The sequence below is a fragment of the Paroedura picta genome, chromosome 14 (assembly GCF_049243985.1).
Source record: "Paroedura picta isolate Pp20150507F chromosome 14, Ppicta_v3.0, whole genome shotgun sequence".
In the NCBI taxonomy this organism is placed as follows: Eukaryota; Metazoa; Chordata; class Lepidosauria; order Squamata; family Gekkonidae; genus Paroedura; species Paroedura picta.
In genome coordinates this window covers 36,250,572-36,273,414 of record NC_135382.1, presented here as the reverse complement: position 1 = coordinate 36,273,414, position 22,843 = coordinate 36,250,572, and the positions used below count along the sequence as shown (strand labels likewise).

Here is a 22,843-nt window from a genome sequence, read left to right as displayed (position 1 = left end):
AGTTGGAAGGTGCATTCCTAATGCAAAATGCTGAGGTGCGAATCGTACGTGCATTTAAATCCGGAAGGGAGAACCCTCCCAGACGGAAGCAGGGGAGCGCTCACTGGTTTCGAATTCCCTTGACAGAAGATCTCGGCATCTCGGCCGTTGAGTGACGTCAGAATTGCAGCTCTTAAAGATTATCTTAGTTTAAACTGCTGTCGGTATTTAAATGATAGCCGTGGGAGGCCTGTTGAAGTGCACATCTGTGAGTGTTTCTGTCCTCGTCTTATTCAAGGATGTCTCTGAAACACAAGCCGATGGCAAAGCAGGCAAAATGGCAGCCAACGTTCAAGAGGAAAATGAGGATCTCTCTCAGCTTTCCGAAGGTCAGTTCGCTGACCAGAGCTCGTCTACTTCTGGAGAAATGACTGAGGAACTGGAAGCAGAAGGTAACGTTTTGCTTAACCAACTGCACCTCTTTCTCCATCTCTTTCTCTCTCTCTGCTCTTTTCAAAGCCTGTGTTGTTGACAGCAGAGATGGTCTCAGCAGAAGGGCCTTCATTTCGGTCTCCCCAAGTGAGGCCGATGAGTGTTACTCTTTGGTCTAACATGCAACTTCATAATAATTGACAAAGGAAGGGGGGGGGGAAAGCCCTCCATCTCAAAACCTGGTTTCATAAAATATTAAAGGGAACTGGCTTCTGTTTTAAAATGTCTTTATATTCCCTCTTCAGAAGACTAGAGATTCTTCCTTCAGAAGAATATTTTAAAAGCATCTGCGGCTTTTGTCTGCAGATAACAGCCACCCCTAACGTCAAACAGAAAGAGAGAGAGAGAGAGAGAGAGTCTCAGACGATATGAGGCTAGCATGACTTATCAGTGAACAGGATGAAAGGGGGTTCGAGGCAGCTCAGTACAAAGAATGCAAATTCCCAGGTCACGTTGCCTCACTTTATTATACACGTTCAATATCCAGGACACGAGCTGAGAAAACTTCCACCGAAAGCGGAAGAGTCCTCCATGCAAGCTCCCTCGAACTGAACGTTTGACTTTTGGTGCGTTCGAGCTCCACCAAAATGAGTGTAGGGATGGGAGCAAATTGCTGAGAGCAGAGCCATCGGGAGGACAACGCCCCCAGCAGCTGCGCTGGAAGGAATGCGGGTTCTGCAGTGAAAACGGTGGTTTCCGGATCTTTGTAATAGAGCCGGAACGCATAAATTGCCATCAGCTGGGTCTCATTAAGCTTTGTTGCCTGTCAGGGACTGTATTCAAATCTGATGCACTTTTAGGGCTGCCTTCCCAGTGTTCTGTTGTCGTGCTGTCACAGCACTGGCATAAAGACAATTCGACTAGAGACCGCTGAAGGGAAATATAGGCCAGCTGACAATCCAGGCAGGGGGTGCTGGAATGTCCTGCCGAGACTCAAGGTGATCCTATAGGGTTTTTAAGACGAGCTGGTTTGCCATTGATTGCTTCTGCCTAGCAGACTCTGAACGTCCTTGGTAGTCTCCCATCCAACGTCACACCAAAGCCGGACATATTAGTTTCCAAGATTTGACGAGATCAGGTTTGTTTGGCCCATTCAGATCAAGACAAGAGATGTTCAAAGCTGGTTTGCCACCACCAGTCTCTGCATTCCACTCTGAACTTCCTTGGAGATCTCCCCTCCAAGTATTGGCTTTGTGTATAGCCCGCCTCTTCTCCAGTTGAGTCTGGTGGCATCTTCAAGACCAACAAAGTGTTATTCAAGAAAGAACCTTTTGTATGCAGTCTCACTTCCTCATAGACATAGAAACAGCATAAAATATAATAAAGATTACAGTAAATCTGGATTATGATGTTAGAAGGCAACGCAGTGCGTAATCTAAGACATGGTAGATGAAGTGCAAAGAAAAAGTGAGTCTGTTCTAATTCCCCCCCCTCCCCTTTCTGATTATTCAGAGCAAGGCGATGGACAGGGAACGGACACTGTTGAATCTGTAACAGACAGTGATGAGTGTGTTGTTCCAAGTCCAGAAAACCTGAGTCTCAAGCAGGTGAGTATTTGTGTGTGTGTGTGGTGGGTTAAGCTCTTCCAACCAAGGAATTCTCAAACATGATCCATTCCTTCTCTGAACGCGCATTAAGCAAGAAGATAACCAGTGTGATCTTGTTGCTAGAATGTCAGCCAACTAGCCAAGCAAGATCTGGGTTCACATCTCCACTTGGCCACAAAGCTGGCATGTGGGTTTGGGACCCGTCTCTTCCATCAGACTAATCTGAGGACAAAATGGGGGAGGGGGAGGGGGAGGGGCACCATGTGTGTAGCCTTGAGCTCCTGGAAGGAAGGACACAACAACACTGTGAGAGCAAGACAAAGAGGGGTATGTGTGATAGTAATTTTGTTACTATGTGAGAAAGGGGGGCTGTAAACAGGGTTACCGGCTCTGGGGTGGGAAGTACCTGGAGCAGGGGTAGTCAAACTGCGGCCCTCCAGATGCCCATGGACTACAATTCCCATGAGCCCCTGCCAGCATTTACTGGCAGGGTCCCATGGTAATTGTAGTCCATGGACATCTGGAGGGCAGCAGTTGGACTACCCCTGACCTGGAGGGCGGAGCCTGTGGGGGGCGTGGTTTGGGGCAGGGAGGTTCCTCAGCAGAGTATAAGTCCACGGAATCCACCTTCCAAAGCAGTCGTTTCCTCCAGGGGAACAGATCTTACTTTATTTTTTATTTATTTTATTTTATTAGATTTTTATGACGCCCTTCCATACGGCTCAGGGCAGTTCATATATAATGTCGCGGGGGGGGGGGGTGGTACATGGAACGATCTAACATAGAGCATAGTCGAAAATAACATCAACAATACTCCAACAGTGGTTCCGAATCTTAATCAACAGCAATATAACGGGAACGAGAACTTAAGTCGGCCCCCAGAGAGGTCGGGCTGGTTCAGGGCATGGATGCCTGAGGGGGGGATCCATGGAGGTTGTTGGATTTGGTCGGTCGTAGTCATCTCGAGGGGATGACAGATCTCCAGCGTCACCTAGCTCTATCAACCCTGGCCAGAAAGAAAGGACAGAAATGTGTGCCTCGAACTTTGAACTTTGTACTTGAGAGCGGCAGTCTTGGAAGTAGGAAATCAGGTGCGTGTTCATTTGGCCCTGCGGTTTCCCAATTCAAACCCCCCCCCCTTGAATTCCGGGCCGTCCCAAGTGTGCAGGCAGCCCCGATCTCTACCTGTGTCATCCGCGTCTGAGCGCTGGAAAAGAAAGCGGCAGGCGGGCGATGTTGTCGAAAGCAGGCCGTCTTACATGAGGCGATGTTTTGTGCTCGATCGGCTTCTTGTCTATTCGTCATTCCTCGCGAGGGTTTTGAAATGCTGCCACCGGCCCGAGACAGAGAGAAAGAGAGATTATTTTAATAGGTGGAACTGTATTATGATTAACTGAGTTTTTAGTGCCGTCAGATTCTTTTAAAGCTGTAACAATGTGAGCCAAATAGGAAAATTACTCATTGCCAATGAGCCCTGCAAAAATGCAGCTGGGCCCACAAATCTCAAGTATTGTTGCACTCCATTATAACCGAAATGATTTAAGACGCCTTGAAATATCTGCGGCCTTGAAAAAGCGGGCGTAGGAGAGTCTTTTATTTCTGTCTTTCTCCCCTGCTCAGACTTGCACGGAAGTCTAGCAGCCGGGCAGAGAGGCGGAGGAGAAAACCGCACCAAGGGCATGATTCAGAGCTCTGTAGCAGTTGTTTGCTGGGTTTTGTGTGAGCAATGGCTGCCCCCATTCATTTGAATGGCACGGCCAAGCCAGCTATGTGCAAATTTGTGTTGCTGTGAAGAGGAGAGAGCGCGGCATTCCCCGAGGTTCCCCTTAGCCCCTGTGCATTCAGACAAGGGATGGACTGTGGATATTACACAACAGTTAAGTCCCTTTGCCTTCAAGGGGTTTGCTTTAGGCTGAAGGACCAACGTTAACTGTTTCCAAGTCTCATTAGTTTTAGTCTGTTTGAAATCATTAAGACTTAAGAATAAGAATATAAGAGAAGCCATGTTGGATTGGGCCTATGGCCCCTCCAGTCCACAATCTATGTCACACGGCAGGGCCAGCCCTCCCAGAAGCCCTCCCACTGTTGTACCTCAAGAACCAAGACGACCAAGCATCCAGACATAAGAGCAGAAGAGAAGCCATGTTGGATCAGGCTAATGGCCAGCGTTTGCTGGCAGGGGCTCGTGGGAATTGTAGTCCATGAACATCTGGAGGACCACAGGTTGACTTACCCCTGTTATAAAACACAACTCAACCATCCCCTTAAAACCCTCCAATCGTCGGCAAAAAAAAAAAAAAACATCCTAAAAACCTCTTCCGACTCAATAGCCCCGATCCAACCGTTCCTCCAGCGTTCAGGTAGTAAGCATTCCGCTGACTAATATATTGAAAGGATAGATTAATAGCAGCTTTTGACTTAATCAACCCCCTGGGCCAGCCGGTACTCTCTGTAGCCACCCCACTACAGGGTTCCACAGCATGGGATCGCAAGCCTGTGACCTGAGGCTCACTTTGTTCTTTCCTTTGAACCCCAGACTCCTGAGGTTGCCTGCAGTTCTTTGCCCGCTGAGGTCGGGTTCCTCCCCACCACCGTTGCAGCCAATCACCCAGGTGCTTGCAGTAGCAGGAAGTTGGTTCTTCCAACCACCCCGTTTGTCTCAGCAGGGATTTGATGCTGGCACAGCTGAAATCCGAATCTCTCCATGTGAGACCACAGCTGCAGCGGCTTTCAGGAGGGGGGGGGGGAAGAGAGAGGAGCCGAGCCTTTGTTCAGAGTCCAGCTCCTTTCTTTCATCGGCACGATAAATATCCCCGCAGCCATCCAGAACACCATCAGCCCAGCTTCCCGTTTCATTTGAAGGTTTCCCTCGCTAATTATCTTGCAGACCTGCCCACCTCTCACCAAACGGGTTTAGCCATTTAAGATTTGCATGGCTTCTTCTTCCTCCTCTTCTTCTTCCTCTTCTTCCTCTTTTTCTTCTTCTTCTTCTTCTTCTTGAAGTTTTGGGGCATCCCAGGGTTGCTTCTGAGTTAAAAGGAATCTTAAATAGGTTTCCTATTTTTGCCCCCCTTTGCCCATGGTTTTTAGCCGAGCGACTTGCTGTTCTTTTTCCTTTTTCTTTTCCCCTCCTCTTCCCCCCCCCTCGTGTCTGTTATGTATAATTAATCATAGATTGCTTCATTTTGTCTCATTGCATTTACAACATTTATGAGCTTCGCTTTGTCGGTAGGAAAGCCTTGTCCCCTTCTTTTCCCTTTCCAAAGTGGCGTAATTAGTGTTAGCATCTTTTTTAACAGGCTACATAAAGTTTAGCGGCTGGATTAAATCATGTCATTAACATAATGTGCTACACAATTTGCCCCTATCTCTTTTCGTTCCCACTACATCAAAGTGCCAGAGAGCACCGACGTAATTGGCCTTTGCTAGCTTGTCAGGTTGAGTCAAATTGACGGCTGGTGTTTTTTCTCCTCCTCCTCCTTCTTCTTCTGCTTTTTTTTGCTTAAAGAGCTTCCAGGCATGATAATTAATGGAAGTAAGGAGAAAAGAGGGAGGGGGGGGAGAGAGAAAAATCAGGAAAATGTAAAACTTTGGACAGTTCTTTATGAATATTTCATACCATTTGAATAATCAGAAGTTTAACATTATCAATTTGATGTATAATACATTGATTAAAAGCCTTGTTACAGGACCTCGAAATAGACATCAGAACAGGAAATTTGCATTTGCTTTGGCAAAGTCTCAAAAAAAAAAGAAAAAGAAATTAACAATTGTTCTCATCTTTCCACCTCTGCACTTGATCACTTTGAGTAATAACATAGCTTTCAATTATCACAATATTTTTTTTAAAGTCTTGTCGGCTCTCAAGTTCTCTTCAAATGTGCCCACAAGGCAAATCTTAGCAAAACCAATTTATTTCATGGTGGGTCTCGTTTTCCTCTAGGTGTGTTTACATCTTTTTTGTCTTCGTTATAGATCGTCTCTGTGCGTTTTTTTTTTTCCCCTCTCCTTGTGCTAATAGCAGTTTAGTGAAAACTGTCATAATCGCTTTCTGTAAATTAAGATCTTAGGGGCCTAATTAATGGGGATGTACAGCATCCTTTGAAGAGTGCAAGACGGCATTTCCAGGTGGCCCCGTTTCTAATGTAGAGCATTATAACAAACTAGAAAGATACCTAGTTAAAATGTAGTATCTAACTGGAGGTCCTAAAAAATTAATATTATTTTTAAGAATTAAAGGTTTAAAGCCAATAGATTGAAATAGTAGCTTAGGTTTTCTTTAAAAAAAAAATCCTAATCTTTTAAAACTAAATTTTATTAATAAAAAAGTGACGTTGTATGTACAAAGCCATAAAAGTTGCACAATACATTTCTCCATTATAACAAGCCCTGGCCAGAACATTACACAACTTAAGGAAGTGGTGCAAGATTGGAAATCATGGCAACAGCTAGGATCACCAAGTGTTGGACTTGACTGAATAGCTAACATTGTCATCGTCATCGTCATAAAAACTATCAAAAACCTGAAGATTGCAACCTAAAATATCATCACAGGCATTTTTTATATTGCTATAGACCAGACAGAATCCAAGTTCACTATATCTTTATTGTTTTGGCATGCAGTTAATTTAATTAAGGTATACATTCCTGTATTTTAGATAAGCAGTCTTGGATTTTTGGAGCGGCATTTTCTTTCCAATGTCTAAATCTTAGTGTATCTTGCAAATCTTGGTCAGGGAAATTCACTTAGTGGCTAAAGGGATACCTGTTATGGGTTGGATCCTGCACTTCTGTTTTTCTGGCAGAGGTCCGTCCATTGACTCAAATAGAAGAGCCTCTTGCCTTAGCTGTTATGGACAAGAACTGATCCAGCTCATAATCTCCTTCTTTGAAGGCATGGAGAACTGGTCTCCCCAAACAGAGCCTAACAGAGTTCCTGGAAAGATAACAACAGCTTTTGCTTTCTCTGCTTTCTGCCCTCCCTCTTATTGCCCAAGCGCTGTGTGTGTGTGTGTGTAGAGAAGATGATAGCACACAAAACTCCATCTGTTAAAAATCAAATGCGAAGGTAATTCCAAGATACGTCCTTGGAAAAGCACTGAAGAATGTGCTTCTGTTTAGGTTCTGGGATGTTTGTGTGTAGTCACACATTCAACTTTTGGAGAGATTGACTTGCAGCACGTTGACTTTATTGCCGCATAAACTTTGGCGTGATGGAGCTGGCTTGGTCAGATGCAGAAGGGGCTTCCAGTTCCTGAACGCTTCTGCCGCAATTAATCCTATTCATCTTTAGGGCATCTTTAAGGCAAGACCGTTTGTTGCTTTGGCTACAGTAGAGGAACTCAGCTATCTCCCCCTCCCCTTGGCACCCTGCCCCAACTGGAATTAGGAAAAAATATATAAATATTGCACAAGTTGCCAACAAGTCCTCAAATTCCTTGGCCAGTCCTGATCTGTTCCAGGTATGGCTGCCATATAAAGTTTTTGTCTTCTTTTCTTTCTTTTTTTTTGGTCTTATTGATTTAATCAGTTTTATTCTGGATCGTAGGCGTTGTACAAGGTGGTTTACAAAGAGAAATATAGGGCAGCGAGATCAATAAAACACATCCAAAACCAGGCCTGAGAATGAGCTACGGCCAAGGATGAAATATAATCCAGCACAGCACAAAGCAAAAACCAGGTTGAATTCAGTACTGTTGAAATGGCAGAAAAGGACAATCCAAGTGCTCAGGAAAACAAAAGGCATTTTTGCCTGGCTCCGCAAGGTGGATCCGTTTTGCAGAGGGTACCCTTGAATCCAGTAGCATTATCTGAATCCATCCCAGGATCTTTAAGGTGACCTGCAATCCCATCCAATTCCCACGGAATTGTAGTCCGTGGACATCTGGAGGACCACAGGTTGACTACCACTGGTCTAGAATACCTTGCCACCAAATGGAAGGATCAGCAAATAGTTGGATAGCTCATCAGCATTGGGGGGGGGGGGGTGTTCATGAATGGGATGCTATCCTTAAATCATGCAGTCCTTGCACACACACAAAAATACCGCACCAGGTATTTATATATCTGTATATGTCATCAAGTCACAACTGACTTATGGCATCTCCAGTAAGGTGCTCTCAAGATGGGTGAAAAGCACAGTTGGTTCAACATTGTCTCCCTTTGAAGAGTTGTCCTTGGCTGGTCTCCCACCCAAATGCCAATGCTGCTTAGCTTCCAGGATCTGTTGAGATCAGATTATACCATACTATTTCCACAACCAGCCATTAGTTAGTCCTTTATGATTACATGGCGCTCTGGTTGTTTGTAACCATAGCTTGCCTTAGCTTGGGAAGGGTCTTCCTTTTATTAGTACGAATGGGAGATTTCTGAGAACTTAGGGGTAAGGCAGAACAGGAGATGTCCAGGTGAAGCAAGACAGAGGTGGGTCAGTTTAACCTGTAACAGAGAGAAGCAACAAGTTGGAGCCCTTGAGTTGCCTAGTCATAAGAAAGAGGTCTGATTGCGAAGGAATTTGAGCAGCAGAGGGTGGCAGCATTTCGTGCCGATCAGTTCTCACACTGTTCTTGTACGTTTGACCCAGTTTTCCTCAGAGTTCTCTTTTGTCCAAATTCCCTTGGAGGAAGATAGGCAAGAATTCAGCCTGTCACCCTCCACATCCCAGGTTTAGGATTCACGTTCCGATACCGTGCCTCCCCCCCCCTCCCCCGGCCACCTTTATTTATTTTACAAAAGAAGTCCCAGTTTGTCATTCTTTTTAGAAAGCATCCCTCCAGGTGGATCATAAAACTGACAAACGCCAAAAGGGGAGACTTAATAAAGGAGCACAAGCAAGAAAGGCGTTCAGCTGTTGGCTTTGAAAGTAATTCTTTTTAAAAGTTTTTGTATGATGCCCAAGGGTGAGGGGGAACACCAAGTGAGTTGAGGGTAACTCCATGAATGGAGCAAAGCTGCAGAAATGGCCCTGTCAGTGGCCATCGTGGAGAACAGACCCTCAAAAGATAGCGTAACTGCCAAGAACATGTAAGTTACCTTGGCTTCCCACTTGCCTTGAAAGCCCTTTGCTTGGATTGGTACCTTGAAGGGAGACCATCAAGAAAAACCCTGCAGAGGAAGACTCATCTCTGCTTCTCACAGGCCTTGAAAGTCCCTTGCTGGGGTCAGCACTTAGAAGGGAGACCACCAAGGAAGACTTTGCAGAGGAAGGCAATGGCCAACCAACTTTGCTTCTCACTTGCCTTAAAGGCCCCTCACCCACGTTGCTGAAAGTACGTCATGACTTGACCGCACATACATGCATATGGGCCGGTTTGCAACTGATGCTCTGATGGACCACAGCTCAGCTCTGCCCAGCTAGAATCCTGAAGCCTACATTGAGCCAGCAACCCCCTACATGAATGGAATGCTGAAAAGAACTGAACCGCTCTCCTGAGAAAGGGTGCCTGTTCTGCTACCTCTTCCTCTTAGGCATGTCTGTAACCTTTGGGCCGAGGGACAGCAGGATCAGCAGCCAGGCACTCGGATGTCCTCTGGTGACGCAACCTCTCCCGCGGCCTTGGAAGGTTAGCTGCACCAAGGAGTAGTAGTAGTAGTAGTAGTAGTAGTAGTAGTAGTAGTAGTAGTAGTAGAAGTAGAAGAAGAAGAAGAAGAAGTAGAAGAAGAAGAAGAAGAAGAAGAAGAAGTAGAAGAAGAAGATGAAGAAGAAGATGAAGAAGAAGAAGAAGAAGAAGAAGAAGAGTTGGTTCTTATATGTGGTTCTTGTCCAACGCAACATGCTGGTTGTTAAATGTACATTTTGTGGGAGCCGGCTGCTCCAGAGGGCTGTGACGATGCGCGTACAGCAAGACTTCTGAGTCTGATTCTTACCACAGACATCAGTTCTGTGCTTCCATACAAGAAGTATCCTTCAGCACTCCACGGGGGGGGGGGAACCCTAGCTGGCGCCCGCAACCGTTTCATTAAATCCCAGGCCAAACTTTCCTCTTCCACATCCTTTTCGGGGTTAGGCTGTCGGGTCCCGTGGAATCCGTTTGTTCGTCTGCCTTGCCCACCGCTGTCCCACAAGCCCCATCTTCGCTTTAACGTAAAACAAGTGTCCCCGTTTCCCTCTGCCAAACATCGAGCAGGCCCCTCGGTGTTTACCCCGTAACATTTGGACTTCATTTGTAAGCCGCCGTCTCAGGTACGAGCCGGTTCCTGACAGCACGGTTAAACATTTGGAGGGGAAACGACTCCGAATATCACTTAAAAATGCTCCTAATGTATCTGTACGACGGGAAAAAAGAGAAAGGGGTTGTTTCTGAGGTAAAATTAGACAATAGGGGCCATTTCATTTTTTATGCATGTGAATGTGGAGCGGTTGAGGTTATTAGCTGAAACTGAGTAACCTTTCAAGGCTTTCATCTCTTTCTTTTCAAATTTGAATATGAAAAGCATATTCAAGTCAAAGACCATCACTTTAATGACATTTGGCAGTCATTTGATTTATTAGGTTTTTAGGGGGGGAAATTCCTTTAAATATTTCATCATGCTATGCTAATCCTAGTAATATCGCCAGCTGAAGCCATGTACCTGTATTAGGGGAGACAGAATGGTGTGGAATTTTCTCTGTCGTCCTAGTAAAATTTCCATGAATCTACTGAATAATAAAACAACCTTATTGAAATATTCAGATTTGGGTTTTTAGTTAAAGTGTCTTAGGACACATAATAAAAGAAAATGTCTTTGGAAAGGAAGGGGGGGGTTAAAAATTACTTCATCAAATATTGAAGGGGGGTTGACAGGAATGAAGATTGTTCTTATGAGGAACGTATGGGCGCACACATGTATGTATATATAAGATACTCAAGCTTTTCAATTGATTAATTATAGAATATACTTTGAAAACGCATCAGCAATTGTCGTGTCGCGTGGGTGTTGTGTCGATTTGCCGTTTAAGCAGCCAAGCCGATCCTCCCTTTTCGGCACGGCGACGCCAACCTTCCCGTTTTTGTTGTTTTAATTCCGTAATTATTGCGGCAAGGTTGCTGATTTGAATTTACAACCAGGCGCTTTCAAATTCCATGCCGCTGAAATAGTCTTTAATGTAGAGGAGAAACCATAAAGAGAAAAGTTAAGAAGAACCTGACAGTTAAGATCTACAAGGTGCTTGGCTTGCTCTTTGAAGAGTGTTCTTCTGTGTAGTCTAATTTTGAAATCACAGTGGTTATGCGTTCTTTGAAACCACTGACTTATTCAGGAGACTGTTTGTGCTCTACCCTGTTAATATTTGACATGAAAACCCTTCCAAGCCAACCATAGCGCATTGTATATTTAAAACACGCATATGCATACGTCTGGCTCGGTTCACCTGCCCGTTTTTTCGACTCATGGGGGGGAGGGGGAAATCACAACGGAGTGACGTGTCCTTGTGAGTCTTGGAGGCAATCTTAACAATGTAAACACATATTGTTAACTAGGTATTTCGTACCTTACGGGAAACTTGAGTGTTCTCAAACCCACTTCACACTTTAAATGGAATTGAAGAATATCCTAGTATTTGATCTTTGAGATGTACCATGGATTCCCCCCAAGGATCCATTATTGGTTGCAAGTACGTGCTGTCTTTAGCAGCACATGCTCCCTTTCATGTTCAGGTGTGCATAGATGTGGTCCCAAGGTGACTGTTGGAGAGGAAAGCCACATAGGAATGCATTCCTGACCTAGGACCAGTGGTTCATATCCTACCTGGCCCCCTTCCAAAGCAGCCCCGGGACATCATCACGGCCCTAGTTCAACAAAATCTCATTGATTTGCGTACTTAATTGTATCCTTCCCTGTTTTCTGTAAACCGCCCTGAGTCCTCGGGGAGGGCGGTATATAAATATAATAATAATAATAATAATAATAATAATAATAATAATAATAATAATAATAATAATAATAATACTTGGTGTGACCCTTTGAGCATTACAAGAATGCATAGAAGAATACGTTGAATGCATTACAAGAATACAGAGAATTCCATTCTGTGTCTCATGTTTTCTTGGGGGTGGGCGGGGTTGTTTTGCTTTTTTGCTTTTTGTCTTAATAGACTGCTGAAAAAATCCGGATTGAAATCATATCCCTCAGCCTCACCGAATCCCCGATCACGGCGGATAACACCGTACAGCGGCTCTTTGTGGAGTGCAGGTTCTCCAGTTTCCCGGCCGATGAAACGCCCGCCTCGCTTCCAAAACCCAGAAGCGGCCAGTGGATCTCCTTCAATTACAGCCATGGTATGCCGCCGTCAATTGCCCCTTTTGTGATGTTCCCCAATTGCCGCTTAGGTGTCATCTTTTCAAAGCTGGAAATATCTGATAAGCGATTTGCAAGCTTATATTCCAACCCCCCCAAAAAAACAACAAAACAAAATAGTGAGAATAAAGAGCAGAGTCAAGGAGGAGTTGGCGCTGGCGCTTTAGAAGCAAGGAGCTGGCAGAGAGGTGGGCAGATGAGCACCTGGATAAGCAAGCTGGGTCTGTTCCTGGGACAAATGTTGCTCAGACAGAAGATCCCGGGGAGGATTAAGCAGTCGTCGGTGGCTACATGGCTGGCAGGGGCTCATGGGGATTGTAGTCCATGGGCCACAATAGGGACCACCCCTGTCATAGGAGTTGCTCCTGGGATTGCAGCCTATATTGCCTTGTAAGAATTTATTAGACTAAGCATGAAATGTCCGTCGTTGGGCACATGAACATCTCGCCACGTTCGTAATGGCCTTGAGGCGTGAAAATTATGACTGAGAATTTTTCCCAAACCCAGGAGAAAATAAATTGGCAAGGGGGCCATTTTAAAGAAATCTCCAGCAAGGAACAGAGTTTGTTGTTTGATGTTTCAGTATCGTTTATCGGTCTGCCTGCCCACCATTCCTGTTCAAAGAAGACTCCAGGTAGAAGAGGGAGAAAAGCTGTTTTTATTATACCCTACTTTTCACTACCTGAAGGGGGCCCAAAGCACCTTACAAACACCTTTCCCTTCCTCTCCAAACCTTGTGAGATGGGGGTGGGGGGGCTGAGAGAGCTCAAAGAGAACAGCTACGAGAATAGCCATAAGCGAACTGTGACTAGCCCAAAGTGACCCAGTGGGTTCCATGTGGAGTACGAGGGAATCAAACCCAGCTTGCCAGATTAGCGTCCGCTGCTCTTAACCACTGTACCACGCTGGCTATCTTAACAAAAGGTTAAATACTGGTTCATCAGGTAGCACCTCCAAGAAGTCCTTATAGCATTTAAGTGCAGAATAAGAAGTCTGGGAGACCAAGCATAATAGACCCTATGGCAGGCCAATGAAGTTCTGCTACATCCAGGAGGACTATCTCAACCTGGGAGTTAACTAATGCAATAAGCAGGTTGGGGGATGATCCAAGAACTGCGGGTTTCTTGGCTCTGTTTCCATTCAGAGTCGCTTGAGAAGGGATCAGGACTTGGCAAACCGTGATTCCAAATAGCTTTTATATATGTCTATATGCAACTTGTAGAGCATCGGGTGGAAACAGATGATGCAGTCCCCCTTGCCAGACACAATAAATTCTGATGGCGACAGAGTCGCACAGAGGAAACATCTGCGGATTCATTGTCCCACAGGATTGCACAAACTCCCATCGCTCAGGCGTCCTCCATAAGATTCTGTGTCATGTTCCACTGTGGTATGTTGTGGAACACAGGATACCACTTCAAGCAAAAAGTAATCACAATGTTTTGCCAGTCAAGCCTTCATCCAGCTGTTCATGTCAGCAATGTTGATATTTATTCAAATGCACTTTATCAATGCTGCAGGTTTTCAGAGTCACTGGGCTGCAAGTGGGAGTGGATTTATTACGCCAGGATTCATTTCCCTGTCTTTATAACAGGCACATTATGAAATGATTGCCTTATTTCATACTTGAAAGATGACTGTGTCTTCTCTGCTTTACTAACCCTTTTATTTTCCTCCTCCCCAAAAAATTTAGTTCCTCGTTATATTGCTCAGTTCTAGCACTTATCAAGTATTATTTGGACTTAGGTTGTATAATTCTTTTCATAGTAGGTTAGCCCTGGTTTCTTTTATCACTCCATGGCAAACAAAATATCTATGCAAGGTAAAACGAGGAGGTCTCCAGACCGCATCCAGCCCCAGGTACGCCCTGAGTTTTATATTTGTCTGACGTCTGCGACAGGACTTTGCAGCCAAGTTATCTTGGCTGTGACTTAGTATGTTCCCTAAAAAAAAAGATTGTGGATGAAAAACAGGATTATCAAGACCAACCCCCTGCATAATGCAGGAACTCATAACTACCTACCCACCCACAGTGACCCCAGTTTTATGCCCAAGTGATCCTCCCCCCCCCCCAAAAAAAAATCTCCATAATCCAGCCTGGCCTGGAGGAAATTCACCTGCCATTCACCTTTATGAGTCTGTGAATGCAAGGGGGGGGAACTGAGGTATGCAGGAGGTCTCTGAGACAGCAATTGCGGAGAGGGACGGTATAAAATCTAACAAATAAAATAAATTTCAATCCCTGGTATCTTCAGTTGTAAGAACAAGGCTGGAGGTAATGTGAAAGACCTCCACCTGAGACCGTGAAAAGATGAGATTGACTATGATGGATCAGTGATCAGATTCAGTATAAGGCAGCTTCATGAATGTTCATGTCAAATGTGATGTACCAACTTTAGGATGCTTAGGGCTGATCCTGCATTGAGCAGGGGGTTGGACAAGATGGCCTGTATGGCCCCTTCCAACTCTATGATTCTATGATTCTAACTTAAACTGCATGAAATTGGTAGAGCACCCATGGGCCTAGATCCAGAGAAATCAGTTCCCGGGGGGGGGGGGGGGGGTTGTTGAATTTCCCTTTCAGTTGCATGCCTAATCCACATGGACCTTGAGAGAATACACAGGTTTCTCTCTAGAAAGGGAAGCAGAGAGCTTTTTGAATAGACGTTGGAATGCCAACAAAATATACCCTTTATAACCAGCCACATGCATCATAATAAGGATACGCAAATATATATTCATCATTTAAAATAAGAGCAAAACAATCCATGGTTTGGAACTACAAATAAGGTGGTTTGCATGAACCCAACTAAGAACTGAGACTAAAACTCACATTTATCCCAGTTGTGTTGATTCCCTCTAGGTTACTGACTTTTTCTTCTGTAAAGATGCAATTTTCTTGTACATCTTTCCAGAAGAAAAAGTTTCCACATTTGCCAGCTTACTGTCTTCCCCAGAAAGAGCAACATTGAATGTAGTTTTCTGAAATCCAAAAAACTCTTAATTGATTCGACATCTTGATTTTCCAAAGCCAATTATTGTATTAAAAAACAACAACAGCCTAATATGCCGTCTTGTTTTTGTGTTAAACTCTGGCTGGGAACCAAGCCTTGGTTTAGAAGTCTCGCTTAATCAATGTTATAGCTAGGGATACAATGTCATTTCTCTCAGGAAATATTTACGTCATAATTGCCATGAAGTTATAACTGAAATCTCTTCTTTGGCATGGCTTCTTTGTTCTTCCTAGAGTTTTACTTTAAATAACTGGCCATCTCTCCCCCCCCCTCCCCTTTAGTTCCAGCTCTGCTTGTAAGGCAATAGAATTTCGGGGAGGGAAAAAGTCCTAATGAATTTGCTGTTTGATAATGTCAGTGAGAGAGCCAATAATCTAATAGTAATGAAGTCGGAATGTGTGTGTTTACTATAGCTTTACTCCATTTCTTATTCACGCCTAATTAGATTTGGCTATGTAGAATATTTGGGGTTAATTGAATATTTTCTTTAATAAAACTGAGATTTACATGATGGGGGAAGGAAGTGTACTTTGAGCTTAGAGGGAAACTAGTGGTCCCCTGGATTTTGTTGGGGGGGTAGGGGGGGAAATCATGATAAATCCAGATGTAATTTAAGAAATCATTATTTCTCAGTAAATAATACCCTTTTTATTGAGTTCCCTTATTATATTTTATATTTTAGCACCACAATGGGATTTTTTTAAAAATTGCTTTACATCTGAGCTGAGACAAAGAGATCTTTAGGCGTTCTAGGTTAATAAGTAGCATTTACTGTAGTAATTTAGCACTCTCAATCTTCCCCAAAGCGTGTATGGGGGGCGGGGGGAATCAATCAATAGAAAGAGCTAAGATAGCATTACAATTAATGAATTAACTCTTATTATATCATAATGGACTTAGATCTCCTTTTAATTGTTTGGGTTTTTGTTTTGTTTTTTACTTACTTAACTACACCCATACAAAGGACCCCAACTAGGCCTTCGGGGAGAGGCGGGTAATAAATTAAAAATAATAATAATAATAATAATAATGATGATGATGATGATGATGATGATGATGATGATGATGATATAAGTTGGTAAACAGCTCTTTTAGGTGATGTTACAATCTGGGTTTATCGGATGGCAGTGCCTACTTCAAATGCAAAACTGCAGCCTACTTTTGGTTGCCTTCCTCCTCCCCCCCCCCTTCCCGAAACCCATGAATCAGGTTCCTGGAATTTTACCTAAAGTCCAGTATGAAGGTCACATCAGAGGTCTGCAGCAGAAAGGCAGAGTTGGTGAAAATGACACCTCCCCTTCCATTATCCGAAAATTTAGCCTCGGTCCAGCCCCACTGACTCGTCTTCCTGTCACATGACTGTGATGTCGGGTGTGCCCCATGCAGGAAGCCAGTGGGCTCCTTTGCTGCCACCTGGGGTTAAATGTGGATCAAGAAATGTCGAAGACCATTGCGACAAACGTCGAAACCAAACCAAACCAAAGGTATGTCAGACACAGGGATCGGAGGAAGGCAGGCCTGCCGACGCCTTCTGTTTGGATCAAGCTGTAATTTTGATTTCAAGGAAGAAAATAGGATAGATGCCAGCCCAGCAGCCCTGATACTTTCGGTAACTTAGAACTGATAGTTACACTTTGAGGGTCGACTCTTAATTTCACCTTGACAAAATGATTTTTCCCCCCCTGGACAAGGCCACCATAATTGAAATAACAAAGATTAAGTTCAGTGGATAGGCCCTGATAACAAGGAAAAAGCATTTATATTTCATAGGGGCAGCGAGAATATTGCCAGGAGAATGCTGAGAAGGCAAGAAAAGGGACCGGGAAATAAGATTAATGATAGCAGGCCGAAAGAACGTTATCTTGGCTGTATATAAACCTGCTCGGGAATTGACAATAGAAAAGGGAAAAAGATTAATGAAATCTTCCAGAGTATTTTTGATGAGACCTCTATAGATCAGATACCTTTGCCTCTGAGGAGCGAGTAGTTGATTATTTGGACAAATCGTAGTTTCCATAGTTAAGCGAAGTGAGAAAAGAAGAAACGGCTGGGTAAACTTTTAGATTCGGGACAGCAGGATGATAAAAAGGGACGGGATCTCTTCACGTTCACACCACAGGAAACCCTTGGAAGCTTCCCCCGTGCTCAGAACATGATTCAGATCAAGTCCTTTGGCCAAATTGTTGACAGTTCTGTTCAGTCTGAGAAAGTCACATTTCCAATGGAGGGTGACGGAACTGCATTCTAACCTACGCGTCTGTAAAAACACACATGGAAGAAATAACAGCAAAAATATTCAAGGGCCTAGATACCGGGAGGTGTCTAGTTTTGGAACATTTTTCAGGCTTTCCAACCGAAGAATATGGTTATGTGATTACATAACATGTGAAAGCAGGTTGGATTCGGATCCAGGAGATTTGGATGTATTCTCTGTTTGTGGCTGGGTACAGTGATGGGGGAAGAGCCCCAAGCCAGGCAATGCAATGGTTTGGTTCAGGGTTTTGTGAAACCCCGGGGTTTTTTGACGGCCACAGAAGGGTTTCCCAAATGGGTAGGAGTTAATTAATTTTTCATATATTCTGTAAATGTGTTAAACATTAATCAGGTGATATAACCGTATATCGTCAAGTCAACCCAACCACCCCCTCCCAAAATGGCCAATGATGGGCTTGGAGGGGGTAGGAAGGGGAGGAGCCCCAGGTGGGCATGTACACAACTATGCTTCCCAACCATGCTCTGCACAATCGCACCACCCTTGGGGTTTCCCAGAGCCTGAAGAATGTTTCAGGGGTATCTCTACTTCGAAAAAAACGGGAAAGGCTGATCTAGTTCAGTCACTTCCATCCTTTGGCTTATCTCAGCATGGGTCCAGCTTTTGGGTTGTTCTCTTGAACACAGCAGAAGAGTAGGATGAATGGATTGGGATCATGTTGAGCCTGGGTCTTGTTTTAGTGGGCCCCTCAAGGTAAGCGGGGTCCCAGGAGTTGCTCAGACTTAGCACCAGTCTCATCAAATGGCCACTTCTGGTCCTTAGGGCTCCTGCTTGGTCAGATATGAGTGACAGTGACATAAGGCACGTGGATAGATTCAAATGGGTCGCCGTGTTAGTCTGAAGCAGCACAATAAAATCAGAGTGCAGTAGCCCCTTTAAGACCAACCAAGATTGATTCAAGGTGTGAGCTTTCGAGTGCTTGACATCCTTAGATGCTTCAGAAGGGCATCCACAGTAAAATCTGATTGGGGGGGGGGCAGGGTGGGAATATAGATAAACCACCATCTGCCTGTGACTCTCCCCCCCACCCCTCCAGCCAGTCTCTGAAGTCTCTCTTTCCTGCCCGTTGTGGCAAGAGAGGAGGATTAGATTACCGAGGCTGTCAGAGAGGACAAGTGCCCTGCCATACATTATCGCTATCACTGGCTCTCAACGGGCGAAAGAAACCACCGTAAATCCCCTCTATTGCAAAGCAATAAAAGCCGCTGGCTTTTACAGTCATGACTGCCAGGGCCATTAACAGAAGATGACAGCTGTGTGGCATTCTTAGATGCGGCCTGTATCTCTTCTGACAGGCCGTGTGTAAACCTGCCAGCAGCACGACCATCGGATCGCGTGACGGTTCCCGACTTCAACGCCAGCTTTCATTGTTGGTTTTCCATGGGAAGTGTCTCCTCTTCCTCACCCTGAAGTACACTCCCCCTCCCGAGAGTACTTATATTATATAACAGATATAAGCACTCTATAAGATATAAATACCTGCAGGGAGAGCCAATCAAATAGGGAATGAGTATCTGCATGCAATTTGAACTCATTGGCCCTCATTGGCAGATTGCAATTGGAACTGATTGGCCCTTATTGGCAGAGTTCTCTCTCCCTAGTGGTGACACACCCCCAGGTAGGTCCAATCAGGTTGGGAAGGAGTATTTGCATGCAATTGGAACTGATTGGCCCTCATTGGCAGAGTGTAGTTTGGACTGATTTGGCCCTCATTGGCAGAGTGCAATTTGAACTACAACTTTATAATATTTTGCGATTGTATGCACTAATCTTCCTGCATGGGTTTGCAGTGATCCGTGTGGATGAAGCCCAGAACAAAGCCAGGCGAGATTTCCTCAAGGACGTGCTTCGAGGATCCGAGCCGAGTCCTGGAAGGTCAGAACGTTTTGGCGGTCTCTTCTTCACTGTGGGTGTTAATTCAGTGTGGCATCTGAACTGAAAGGATGGGCTTGAGACGCTTTGGGATTCACAGTGGAGAATCTTTTGGATGGGGTGGGGTTGTCCCAGGCGTCTTCAGATGCTCCTTTGCCCCTTTGCCCTACGATCACCTTCTCCGCTGCCCCACAGGGTAGGTAGGTAGGTTCCTTCTGCTCTTGTATCCCTTTTCTCTTTTCTAATCTGCATTTTAAAAAATTAATATGCATTCTTTGCACACACATACAAAAAAGACAGACAGACAGACAGACAAATACCTGGGACTTAATGAATAACGAATGCATAAATGTGAATGTTTTGGGTATTATTTCACAGAAGCTGATTTAATAATAGGTGTCAGCCAACCCTACACTGGTCTGGATGTTCTAATGACCATAAGCACAAATGGCTTTAAAAGGGGGTTAGACAGATTCATGGAGAAGTCCATCAATGGCTAGTAGCCTTGGAGAGTCAAAGGAGCCTGTCTTCAGAGGCAATAAACCTCTGAAAACTGCTGCTAGCATTTGCTAGCAGGGGCTCATGGGAATTGTAGTCCATGAACATCTGGAGGACCACAGGTTGACTACCCCTGTTCTAGAGCATTGTGTTTGCAGTTACAAGAGCAGTTTCAGTGTGTGGCGTGAAGCCACTGATCAGCCTCTGACCCACTAGGGCTATCCACCTACTTACAGACTAGTAGCGTGGAATTGATGATCGTAGTCTTTGCTTCCCCCCTTTTACTTTAAAATGGAGCTTCAGGACTTGGCCCGGAATGCAAAGGGGTTTTGTTTTAAACGGAAACTGACAGGAAGTGCCACAAAGTGATCCTTTAAGACCTGGGAACTATCGCATCTGAAGCGCTTTGAAGTTCAGAAGAATATTTCCTCCCCTCTCTTCTCATTTCGGCAAGCAAGCAAAGGACTTCCAGATTTACCGCATGCATTAGACAGATGGCTAACACCGCCAGACGTGCACAGATCCCAAATATAATCACAGATTCTTTTATCCCCTTCAATAGCCCTACATTCGGGCACACAGATAATTGTTTTCTAGGACAATCCAGTGACTAAACAAGATCTGTTCGGCATGTGATGTTCCTTGCAGATCAGTAGCCTGGTCGGAGATGGGGAAAGAGTACCAGTCTAATCAAAGAACTACACATGACACCCGCCTTCTCCCGAATCAGACCGTTGGCCCATCAAAGTCATCATAATCTTTGTGGGCTTTCCAGGATTGCAGTTGGATGCCTTTCCCATCACTTTTGATTTCTCTAGCTCAGCCTTTCTCAATTGTTTTACCATTGAGAACCCCCTGAAACATTCTTCAGGTATCAAGAACCCCCAGAAATGGTGCAATCATGCAGAATATGGTTGGGAAGCAGAGCTGTGGACATGCCCACCTGAGACCACTCCCCACCCCATCCGGGCCCAACACTGCCATTTGACAAATATATTTATACCCTAAAGCTTATACCCTAAAAGTCTTGTTCTCTCAGGTTCTACTGGACTGGAATCTAGCTGTTACCTCTTGACCTCCCAATCCCACCAATAGATTTCATAACCACACAAAAGGGGGACCTCTGACCCCTGGCTGAAACTATCAAATTGGCGGCCTCATTGGCAGCATAGTGTCTGCAGTCTGCTCCCCACATGGATCAGATTGTGCATATAGTCTGTACACCAGCGCTTTATTTCCCACCGGGTGCCGAAATGGAGACTCAGCACATGGTCAGATTGGTGTACAATGGGAGCTGGCCAACATATGTTAGGACCTCCACACATGGTGCCTACCACATGGAAGTGCTTTTTTTTTTTCATGGATAGAGTACCATCTCCTGTGACCTACAATTCTAGTTTCTGGTGTCATCAAGAAAGCTTCTTTTCTCTCTACCCATCTGTTGTGGCCAACCCTTAGAAATGGGGGCCACAAGGACAGGAAATGCACAGTCTGGTCCTTGACCCCCCTGACACAGTATGTGTTGAAGTGGGCCACGTCACTTTGCCGGCACATGTTTCCTATCACGAAGCCTTGTGTAATAATAATATTGGGAATCTTTTTTCTTTTTTCTTTTTTCTTTTTGGATGAGACAGGAACTCAGCTTTAAAGTTTAGGAAACCAAAGGACCAAGGATATAAATATCAAGCCAAATTGCCTACATATGTCCTAACCTTGGCAATATTGTAAGTGTAAAGACAGTAAGTTGAGTTTGGAAAAGACAGACAAACATGGCTTGCAAGCCAAAGGCTGGCATGTTCTCCCCATGCTTCAGGTCCCACTTTCACACCAAATGAAGAGGTCATAGCACTGCCTTAACGGACAGGGTTGTTGCTTGGAAAAATGAGAACGTATTATATGAAAAGAGCTTTGAATGCTCAGAGGGCATGATACAATGAAGCAGTGTCTTAGATCAGTATCAGGTGACACCAGAAACTCTGTCTTAGGGATTCCCAACTATGGGTCTGTGGACCCCCAGAGGTCCCCAGCCTTTCCCCTCCTGCCGTAATGGACTCAGCCACAAGCTAGGGTAGTGGCCCACTGCTCCTCCTCCCCCCCCTTCCTGAGAATGAGCTCTCTCATGTTTCTGTGCTTGGAAGGGGGACGGAGCCTACATACTTACCCCCGCCTTGAGCCGCCTCCAGTCTCTCCTCCCCCCTCAGTCCTCCTTGAGCCAGCCTGTTATCATGGGTGGTGATGTCACTTCCCGGGGGTGTGACACGGGAGGTTTGGCCAGCTGACATCACCTCTGGGGCTCTTCAAATCCTGGAAAACTATTTGAGGGCCTGGTCCATGGTCAAAAGGTTGGAAACGATTTTTGCGTTTGTTTGTTTGTTAAATCTCACTCTTCACCTAAGTCAGGCTCTCTCAGCCAGTGTTTCTTGACAGCCTGGAAGGGTTTCTCAGGGGATGGGAGTTGATTAAGTTTGTATATATTTTGTAAATTTGTTAAGCCCTAGACAAAGCTAGACAAAATAGGCCCTGAAATTAATTGGTTAAATGGTTCATTCACTGATTTCAAAACTGCTGCCCTTAAATCATCTCTGTGAGACTAGGGAAGATTGTTTTGAACCTCAGGCCTCAAAGGAGAAAAGAAATGTAATTAATAAAAAGGAAAAAAAAGGAAAGAAAAGGGAATTAAACGCAGGCATCCCTAAAGTAGCAAGCAAAACATGCTTTCCGCGAGCTAACGTGCCCATGTTGAAATTAATGAGGTAGATATAGTTTCGCACTTAAATCTCCCAATGTTTCCATTTTTAAAAAAAGAAACAGGATTTCAGCTTTCGCCCCGTCTTCTGTAGGAAAGCGCTTCCTCAATCCATTAACGTTTTGATCTCTTGGACCAGCTTAGAAGC

General features: G+C 44.7%; 1 protein-coding gene and 1 long non-coding RNA gene across 5 annotated transcripts in view; one reads left to right on the top strand and one right to left on the bottom strand.

Moving 5' to 3' along the window:
- RPGRIP1L (RPGRIP1 like) overlaps positions 1–22,843 on the top strand; it is a 61,148-nt gene that overhangs the window by 32,932 nt on the left and 5,373 nt on the right. For 2 of the 4 annotated variants that reach the window (XM_077310544.1, XM_077310543.1), the window contains exons 21-24: positions 278–431; positions 1,924–2,018; positions 12,091–12,274; positions 19,370–19,454. In XM_077310544.1, the coding sequence (XP_077166659.1) occupies positions 278–431; positions 1,924–2,018; positions 12,091–12,274; positions 19,370–19,454 (518 nt within the window). Of the gene's footprint in view, positions 1–277; positions 432–1,923; positions 2,019–12,090; positions 12,275–19,369; positions 22,292–22,843 lie in introns of all 4 variants that reach the window. The other 2 variants (XR_013226603.1, XR_013226604.1) reach the window with 2 other exon arrangements.
- Positions 929–4,629, bottom strand: LOC143823858 (uncharacterized). The gene is made up of 3 exons (XR_013226606.1): positions 4,531–4,629; positions 3,204–3,345; positions 929–1,704 (listed from the first exon to the last, which is right to left on the bottom strand). It is a non-coding gene; the product is annotated as an uncharacterized LOC143823858 (long non-coding RNA).